The sequence below is a fragment of the Passer montanus genome, unplaced genomic scaffold, assembly GCF_014805655.1.
Source record: "Passer montanus isolate IOZ18808 unplaced genomic scaffold, ASM1480565v1 scaffold150, whole genome shotgun sequence".
In the NCBI taxonomy this organism is placed as follows: domain Eukaryota; kingdom Metazoa; phylum Chordata; class Aves; order Passeriformes; family Passeridae; genus Passer; species Passer montanus.
In genome coordinates, this window is record NW_024362052.1 from 603,544 (window position 1) to 613,209 (window position 9,666).

The 9,666-nt window shown below is 44.3% G+C and overlaps 1 protein-coding gene across 2 annotated transcripts; it reads right to left on the minus strand.

Moving 5' to 3' along the window:
- Positions 1–149: 149 nt before the first annotated feature.
- Positions 150–9,215, minus strand: NAAA (N-acylethanolamine acid amidase). 2 transcript variants are annotated; one of them, XM_039701960.1, is made up of 11 exons: positions 8,777–9,205; positions 8,501–8,665; positions 6,907–7,033; positions 6,100–6,190; positions 4,310–4,386; positions 3,666–3,838; positions 3,280–3,342; positions 2,665–2,731; positions 2,155–2,183; positions 1,193–1,289; positions 150–458 (listed from the first exon to the last, which is right to left on the minus strand). In XM_039701960.1, the coding sequence occupies exons 1-10, from the start codon at positions 9,115–9,117 to the stop codon at positions 1,214–1,216; spliced, it is 1,209 nt and encodes a 402-aa protein (XP_039557894.1). In that variant the 5' UTR covers positions 9,118–9,205; the 3' UTR covers positions 150–458; positions 1,193–1,213. The 2 variants fall into 2 exon arrangements, with proteins under 2 accessions (XP_039557894.1, XP_039557895.1); XM_039701961.1 differs by lacking the exon at positions 6,100–6,190 and having other exon boundaries at positions 6,915–7,033; positions 8,777–9,215.
- Between the last annotated feature and the right edge of the window lie 451 nt (positions 9,216–9,666).

A 9,666-nucleotide genomic window follows, 5' to 3' on the forward strand; every position in this document is an offset into this window, starting at 1 on the left:
AGCTGCATCTGCCCCTGCTAGGCCCAGGACCAACAACTCCTCAAAGCTGAGGGAAAAGGATGATGACTTAGAAGTAACCCCACAAGCCTCCATACATCAAGCTATCAGCTGAATATTTTTATTTAATTATTTCAGACATACAGGCTATGTAATTTACAAAACATATTTATTAGTCAACACAGAAATACATTGCAGTTGCACAACTCGTACCAAAAATAATACAAGCCATTTTTATCCATCAACATCTAAAAGAGCATCAATGAAATTACAAGAAACTACAAACTTTCATTACAGGTCATTAACAGGACCACCTGCAACACTTAAAAGAGTTAACAAACCACTGTTTCCTGAATGGTTCATATCCTTCATGAACCAAAGCCACTGTATTGCTCCCAGGACTGATTTTAAAAGCATATGTTAGTCTTGCACAGCTTCAGCTTCTCACTCAGTGCGTTGGACTGGAAAAACAAGCAAGAGAGCACAGGTTTGTCCAGAGTTAAGTGAAAAACAAGTTCTACACAATCGCTCGAATTATTCTTGCTAAAATTATATCTGACAGAACTGCTAGAAATATAACAATAGTATTTTTTAAAACCTCTTTAAACTGGAATACAGCTTCTTCTGCTCTTGCCAAGGCCATGCAACCAGTTTTTTGGCATAGAAATGCTCATATCTCTCTGAAGCTGTCTCATGAGGCAGCTTGTGAGCTCAAGAACTTGAACTTATTCTGTACATTCACAGGACAAAGCCCCCAAAGGATGCTGCTCACATGCAGTCACTGGTGAGCAGCCATTACCAACCAAGTTTGATTTTTCTTGGTGCTAAGTGCACCATCCCCTCCTGCTGGGATTCAGTTCCCTCTGGCAGGACTTCTTGTTATCACCCACCTGTCAACAAGCAAGTCCCATAGTGGGGCTGGTAAAAACAGGCAAAACATTCCCAGAGGCAACCTCTACCTTTAGGTTGCAGCTTCCATCCCTTCCTCTCTGATCAAAACTCTAAGATAGTCTCCAAGAATTTCACAAGGAGAGTCAGTATTTAACTCCCTCTAAAACAACAAGGGAAGGCATTTATCCAAGGGCAATAAACAAGCAGCATCAGGAATTCAGACTGGGTCAGAGTGCCACTGCAATGCTTTGTCCCTCAGTGACTCTGCAGCTGAAACGGTTGTGTAAGTACAGATGCCACTTACACCTCTGCTACCTGCACCTTGTCACTCCCCAGCTCTCATCCACGTCTGGTACCGATCTGGAAGCGCAGCGCTCATGACTGTGGTGTACACTGTGTTACTGGCAGGGAAAGAGCAGCAGAGCAAGTGAGTGACATCCCAAAGGCAGGGAAGGAAATCCATCTAGCTAGCAAGGCAGCCAGACAAGTACTTATGGAAACAAATATTCTGCTTAGGTACAGAAGGATTAGGAAAAGAGACTGATTAAATTAAAGACTGTTGGCACTAATTTTTAGTGTTCTTGCCTCAACGCAGCACAACAGAGGAACTGTATTAAACAATTCATACTGTATCTGTGTCACAGCTGAGATGAAACTTTTCCTTTCCCCATTACTTCATATCTACAAGGCAGAGGAGAGGTAGAGGAAGCCGTTGCCAAGCTCCAATGACAATGACTGACACACAATATGACTGAGCTCCAAGTAAAAGTAAACCATAACACGGTCACTTGCAAAAGTGCAATTTCTAGAACAGCATGGAAGAATGGTGTACTGAAATACATCTTTTGGAAATCCAGTAAACAGTATCTAAAAGTTTTATCCCACTTCCTTTCTTGCCAATTAATCAGATCTCTATCAGAACATGCAGAAAAAGCTACTGTCAGTGCCCAGAATCTCCAAAACTGGGCAAAGGAGTCCATGTGACATCCAGCTGCTCCTCCAAAGGAGTAATTTGTTTCACTACTCTAAAGCCATTTCCCATCACCAGACTGAGCCCAAACAAGTGCAGTTCCCTAACTGAAGTGGGAGACCCAAAAGGAACAATGTTGTGGAAGTACAAGTAGAGGGTCACAAGCACAAATCTAAGCTGGGAAACCACAAGACTCAGACACATAAGGAAGATCCTGAAGAAGTTTGTGGTGTACTTTCAAGTGGCCTGAGGCACAGCAGGAGGCACAGATCAACATCTCTCAATCTAATACTTACTTGTTTAAGACTGGCTTCACTGACAACACCTGTACAGAAAGTTGGAAGAGTTATCATTTGGGCACATCAAGACAGAGGTAAATGGCTATTTAGAAATAGCAGTAGAATGAAGTTATGAAAGGATAATATAAACTCAAGGACTTCCTGCATTTTTTAAACATCATACCATTTTACAAAAGTACTTTCAAAACCCTCTGAAAGACATTCCAACTACCAAAGGTCATAATGTCTAACACTAAGTGCCTGTGCTTTAAATAAGAAACTGCACCAAGTTTATGGGATTCACCTCCCACACTTTCCACCTGAATTGATCAACTGTTACAAAATGCCTAAATAGGAGTCCAGAAGCATTTTGAACGACTTTCAGTCTCTTCAACCCCCCTAGAGACAGCTGTGCAGTAAACCATGTTCCCCACAATAAAACACAGTTTTTTACATGCCTGATAAAAGAACACTTCTGCTTTGTCAAAGAACTTAAGAGCAACTCACAACACAGAATTTGAGAAATACCTTAAAGAGTGTATCAAAGTTGATGTTGCGCTGTCCAGTAGCATTGAGAGCTTTGATGGCTGCAGTTCTGTGGGAAAGCAACACATTATCAATTAAACACACTTGTCTGCTCCAAAGGCTACAAAGCACTAACACAAACACCTTACTAAAGGCCTTGACACTGAAATGCCTGCTTTGGTCTAAAACAACCCCAAGCTGTGTGATTGGATCTCATCTCAGTGTTGAAGTTCCTGTTACTATTCCATTGAGTACATACCAAGAAGGTACCTGCCCCATCTCTTTCTGCACACTACACAGCCTAAAAATCCCATGTAAGCACCTTCCTAGTGCCATCCAATACCTTTGACACTGTCAATCTAAGTCATTTATCTTCTACTAAACTTTGCTTTCTGAGCAAGTTTTTGGCCTATGCATTATATTTGCCATTTCTCATTACACTAATCACTGTCTCACACCCTTTCATCCGTGAGTACTGCTGTACATCATATGTACTTCCTTCAGAGTGGCTTTACAGGAACTGAATGAGCTGCCTGCACAAGGAGCAAGCACCTGCCCATACCTCTAGCCACTTTAGAAATACGTGCTCTCCCCCCACAGAGCTTCCAACTAATTTACCTGCGATCATCAAAAGGAGGAGGGGTAGTCCAGTGATCATAGTTTGTCTCCACACGGAACCACCTGCAACAAGCACGTCAGCAAACAAAAGGTGACTCAGTAGGTTATGCATAAAGTCCAACAATCAGTACCCCTATATTGCCAAAAGGAAACAACTCCCACAAAAGGCAACTCCCTCCGCTTCTGCAAGCCCAAGGGCCCCATGCTGGTAGCTGTAACAGCCTTTACCATGAACTATGGAATGCAGGAATGGGGTGGATGACCTCTTATCTCCTGCTGCAACCATGACCAAGAGGTGCCCCAGATCTCAAGGAAGTTGTGCCACTAACCCAGTCACTCAGAAGGGAACAGGAGAAGCAAAAACCAAGTAGTTTTTTCCTACTTACGCTCCACTTAAGGGATCAAGAGGCCAGAGATCTGCTGGCCCTCTTCTATTCCTTGTTATGACCATGCCTTCTTTGGGTGAGATGCCTCCCACAATATAGTAAACCTCAGCAATGATGGGAATGGCAGCCAGTCTGAGAACAGCAGACTGGAAGTCCTGTGCTTGGCTCAGGGTCTAACACAAAAAGGAGATGACAATGAAGTTAAGCACAAAAACAAACACTGGAACACCTTCAGAAGATAAAGGTCCAGCTTTTCTGAAAATAGTAATTGACTCTGAAGTGCTACTTGAGAATCTTAATATAACAACATAACAAATAGCATAAAATAACCCCCGGCACAGGTATTCACCATCTAGGAGTACAGCTGTGTTAAGTGGCTATGACACAAGTCACAGCTAGTTGAAACACTCCCTAGGAAGGAAGCCTTGGCACAGTTTCTCCAGGACCTTTGGCACTGGAGGTTTCCCTCCAAAAGGACTGGAATGGCCTCATTAGTGAGTACAGGGTCCACACTTAGTTTCTCCTGAGAAATTAATTTGCTTATCAAGCTGCTAAGTCTTCCATGCCACTGATTTTAATTTACTAGATGTTTAAGGACAAATGTGGTATAATTGTGAAATGCAAGATCCACTCAGTGCACTTACATCTCGCACAAGCCAGCTGACTGGGTAATTCCTATTGAGGAAAGCAGCTATAGCATTTTCCCACCATCTACCACCATCTGGGGAGAAAAAAAAAATTAGTATACATGCAATTTATGTACAGACAGGGTAGGTGCCTATCAGCACTAAGTATCAACATTTTTACAGGAGAAACACCAGCAAGGAGCACACCCTTCAGGTGAAATATATATAGACAACATAATTCCAACTGACAGTCAGCCACAGCAGCTGGATTAACACCCTGCTTTCCAGAAACCATCTCAGACCTGTCATGACAGGAGTGATAATCAGCTCATTACTCACCTTCTGAAATATTAGAACAGGAATAATTTCACAGAAACAATAAAACAGCTAAAAAAAGAGGTACTCAGTGGTTTTGTTACTGGGAATAATAAGCAAAGTGCAAAAACCAGAAGGCCAAGTTTGTTACTATTTAAACACACTTTGCAGAGCACAAAAAAATAAAAAAATCAGTCTGCTTGTCACTTGATGAACCCTGATCCTGATTTAGTCATCCTGCTTCCCCAAGAGCCACATGCTCACTTCCCTCAATTTGTAGTTCAGTTGGAATGAACTGAAAACAGCTTTCACTTCAGAAAAACCAGCAAGCAGTCAGCAGCAACCCATGGACAGAACTGCAGCACGTGCAGAGTGAACAGCGGATGTGGAGAGACATAGGACTTTGGTACACATGCTTTCCTCAACCAGGCCTGTCAAGAGACTCCAACACCTAACACTTGTCTTTAAGCTGAACTAAAAGCAGTTTGCCCCAGTATCAGACCAGGACACCCCAGTTTTGAAAGCATTAAGTAACTCTCTGGAATCAGAAGCAGTGTGTGTGTAAACTATGAAAAGAATTCAGTGAATCCAACAAGGCAGCATTAGCAAAGCAAACAGGAAGCAAGAGGTTTGCTACTCAGAGATAATGTTCTGGTGGAACACATACAGTGAATATTGTTTGCATAGCTAAGGAGGTGAAGTACAGGTTGTTCAAGATTAAAAAGAAAAATGCTTATCGCCATCACAAGGGAAAAATAAATGTTGGTTCTGAGAAGACATTATTGCCAGTTCTAACAGTCACCTAAAAGAACAAAGCAGTATCAGCTTCTTAAAAGCAATACAGGGAAAAGAAATGGACAAGACAACTTCCCAAGCTTTGAGCTGGACACAGCTGTCATTACTTGTGAAACTGAAGGAAACGCTGACGAACAGGGCAGTGACCTTCCCCTGCCTTTCCCACTGCTACAAGCTTTAGTTCTCAGTACTGGCATCTCTCAACTCTGCTCTACTACTGATCTTGCTTAACTGCCTTTCTGGTGTCTCCTGGCATTCCCTCAAGGCATGTTGCCTTTCCCCTAGATCTTCCCCCTCTTTCCAACTGCCTTATGACGCCAGACAACCATGGAATACAGCACAACCAGGAAAGGAGCCATTTCTTTGCTGTCCAAACGGCATTTTGCTATCTCAGCCCCATCTCTGCCACCTCCAATGGTTCCCTTGACCAGACCACACCTTTTACAGCATTTCCAAGGCTTTCTCCTATCCTTTGACACTTTCAGCTCAGGTGGCACTGCTGACAAATATCTTCTCCTACACAGCAGCCAAAACCAAGCATGTGTGCTTTCACTCCCTGAGGGCAAGTCAAGGCATTCCACCTCATATCCTTCTTGGCAACCTCTACCTCATTGCTCCCTCTGGGAGAAAGACCAGGGCAGGCAACAATCCACAACAACAACACACAACACATCTGCTGTGGAAGACACTCCCTTTACCTCGTTCATCTCCGGAGATGGTGAACTTGTGTGGACTCTGCCCAGTCCATAAGCCTACGTAACCAAGAAATGTGGTGCCTTGGTATGCAACCTGAAACCAGGAAGGAGAGCAGCTGAGCATTCCAGAACACAGTTGGAACCTGCAGCCTGTACTTCTTTCTACAGCTTTCATACCTACATTACTATAGTACACTGCACCTTCAGTTACAGGAAAACTTGCCAAGTAAATTAGAGAGGGACTCTGAGGCCTCAAACTCGCAGCATTTCAATTGTTTGTGATCAACTGACAGCTACAAGATTTCTGCTCAGGTTAAACTGCCAAGCAACCAACAAGAATTTTTCTGTTTACAACATCAGACTCACAAAACTTCACTTGCAACTAATTCTTTTTTGGAAATATTTGTCTAAAGACACTTATTGGTCACAGAAATTCACAAGGTCTAAAGAAAAAGAAAGTGCCTTAGAATTGATTCCTACCAAAACTGATCTCTTTGCCATATTCCCTAATACCTCTTTTCTGTTTTAGCATCTTGACATTTCCTTCTTTCAGCATCTCTTACAAATAATATCTCCAGTACCAGTTTAAACTGTTTGACTTTTTCCAGTCCATCACCATAAACTGGATGCTCAGTAAGGGAAGAAAATCAGCATTCATCCCACACTGCTGGAGCATAACTGTGCTGCTCTAACAATCCAGTATATTTGGAATGGGAACCCCATTCTTACATTAAACCCCCCATCTAAGCAGCTATGGGGTGTCCCATTCTTCACAGAACACCACCCAGCCATGCCAACCCCAGACCATACCTGCCCACCTTTGATGAACTGCACATCCAGTGTGATCTTGCTCAATATATCGACAAAATCATAATCCAGGTTCCGACCATGGTAAATGTTGCCTTTGTCATCCTGAGCCACAATGCTGGTACAGAACCTGCAAACAGAACAGGGCAGGGAATGACTGAAGGCACAGCTCTGGCACTGCTTGCAATATGCCAGCTGCAGGAGCCCAACCTTACAGGAGTAACTGAGTTGATGCTCTGCTAATTGTTTAATTACTGTTACCATACAAAGAGGAGTCCAATACCAGTCCACAACAGGTCATAAATTACAGGGCAAGCAGAAAGTAGCACTTCCACTTGGGAAAAACAATTATTTCATTTCACTTTTGTAAGCCATAATGAGAAAAGCTAACATCTGAAAGCATCTATAAAGTGTCACACTTCCTGCAGTTAATTCTGGTTGTTTCATTTCCATTTGGACTGTCTATAATTTTCATCACAAGAGGTTAAGTTCAAATTAAGTCCCAGCAGTAAAACTGAAGAAAATTGGTTTGTGTATCAGCCATTTCAATAACAGACTATTCTCTTGAACTGGAAGAGTGCTCTAACTCCTTGTGTAACAAGTTCAGTTTCGTTAGAACAGTTTTTTTGGTGGAGTATATTGCATTAGCAGGGAATTAACTTATTTTCTCTGTTGGTTCTGAGTTGGTCATTTCAGTGATGCATAACTCTGCCTCTCAAGAATATAAAAGTAAAGAATTGTTCATATAAGTAGGCTATTCCCAGTTGACAGAGGTTTTCTAGTATCCAAGCCAAGAAACTGAGTTTCAGCAGCCTCACCAGGGCAAAGTATCCTCAGTGAAACACTAAAAGAGCCAGCAGTTAAATATATCATATGCAATATTAGTCCTTACTAAAAAAAATTATAAACTGAGTACTACATATTAAGAAAAAAAAAATCAAAATGCAAACAAGGAACCATATGCTTTGATATTTGCTAAAACATATACAGAGAAATATTTTAGACTCCTCAGAGGCAACACCAAGTGTTGATTATTCTCCTGCACCATGTTTCCAGGGCAAAAAGAGACAACGAAACTCAGTATTTTTTCACTGAGATTTTGTTTACTGCCATAAATATACTACAGTCATTTTCCACTGTTCAAATCAGGAAGCGATATTACACAGCCATTGTGAACTTTCATCCAGAAAGTAGTTTAATAGTAACTTTATCTCAGATAAAGCAGAGAGCAACTAATTATTTTAGCCTATTTTTCGGCAATTTTTAAGCCACAGAGAATATGACATCACCTTCAAACATAAATGGTCTCTACTTTTGGATGAACATATCTTACCAGCAAAAATTATTTTTGTATTTTAATATGTTTATAAATATGTACATGCACAAAACTGACAAATATTGGTTGTACTTCCCGATAGAAAACATGAGCGTTTCTAGTTCCATTCAGCATTCCATCTGCCAAAAAGGAATGAAACCTTCCGGCTGAACAGATGGTCTCAGAACCAACAGTGCAAGTAACCCACCACGTGCCTTCGCCCACGCTGGACTGAAGCTCTACGCTCACCTGTACGAGACCATGTAAGTACTCAACACTTACGCAGTGGATTCATAGGCGAAGTTCAGCAGGACTCCATCTCCGATATTGATTCCCAGTGCTCTGCACATCCCCATAATCTCTCCCGCGAAGGGCTGCGGCATGAAAAGCTCCAGTTCGGCTGCTATGGGCTGGATGACCTGGTGAACCCATTTGGGTACGCTCTCGCTGCAAGACACACGCGAGGGGTGAGCCGAGAGCGGCTCTCACCGGGCACCCCGGCGCTGCTCTGTCACTTGAGCCCTCCCGCCGCTGCCCCGCTCGTCCCCCCTCACGCACTCGATGACCCGCCGGACGGCGGCGCGCAGGAAGGCGGGCTCGAAGTGCCGCAGCACGGGCAGCCAGCGCTGCTCGGCCGGGCTGTCCAGGCTCACGTTGCAGCGCAGGGGGGCCGCCGCCCCTGCCGCCCCGCACAGCAGCGCCAGCAGCGCCCACAGCCCGCAGCCCATGGCGCAGCACGGAGCGATGCAGCGGCGCCCCGGGGCAGCCCGGCTCCCCCCGCGCCGCAGGGCCCGCCCCGAGGCGTCACGGCCCGCCCGCCCGGAGCCTGCGAGCCCGCTGCGGCCCGTGGGACCGAGCGAACACAGCAGCAGGTGCGCGGTGCCGGGTAAGGGGTGCATTGCCCCGGCACTGCTGCTGCTGGGCCACTTGAATCAAATCTGATCCAACACTGTCGCTTCCACACCGAGAGCAGAGGGGACAAAGCCGCGCTGGGCAGAGCTGTCAGCATGCTGGCTGACACAGCAAGGCTGTAAACAAGGGGGAAACAGGAAGAGACTAGACCGTTGTCCTCAACCGCGGGGGCAAAAAATTGCCACTCTTTTCAGTGTCAGAGGTTAGTAGTTTCTGGACGCATGCACAAGAAAAGAAACGGCTCAGCAGAAAAAACGCCCCCACCAGTACAACTGTGGTTTACAGATTGTACTTTCCTTCTCCTCCCCCTACCTTTGGCTCCAGCCCCTGCTCCACACTCCATCCCAACAGCACTTCGCCTCCCAGCTACACCTGCTTCTCTACCTGCGAGCTCACTGCACTCCCTTCTGAGTACCAAACCCTGCCCTTCCCTCACCAGGAACATACAATTTGAATAAAACGGAGCTGAAAAAAAAACCAAAACAAAACAAACAACCCTACTCTGTCCCTTCTCGCCCTTAAGCCTCTCTAAGGTT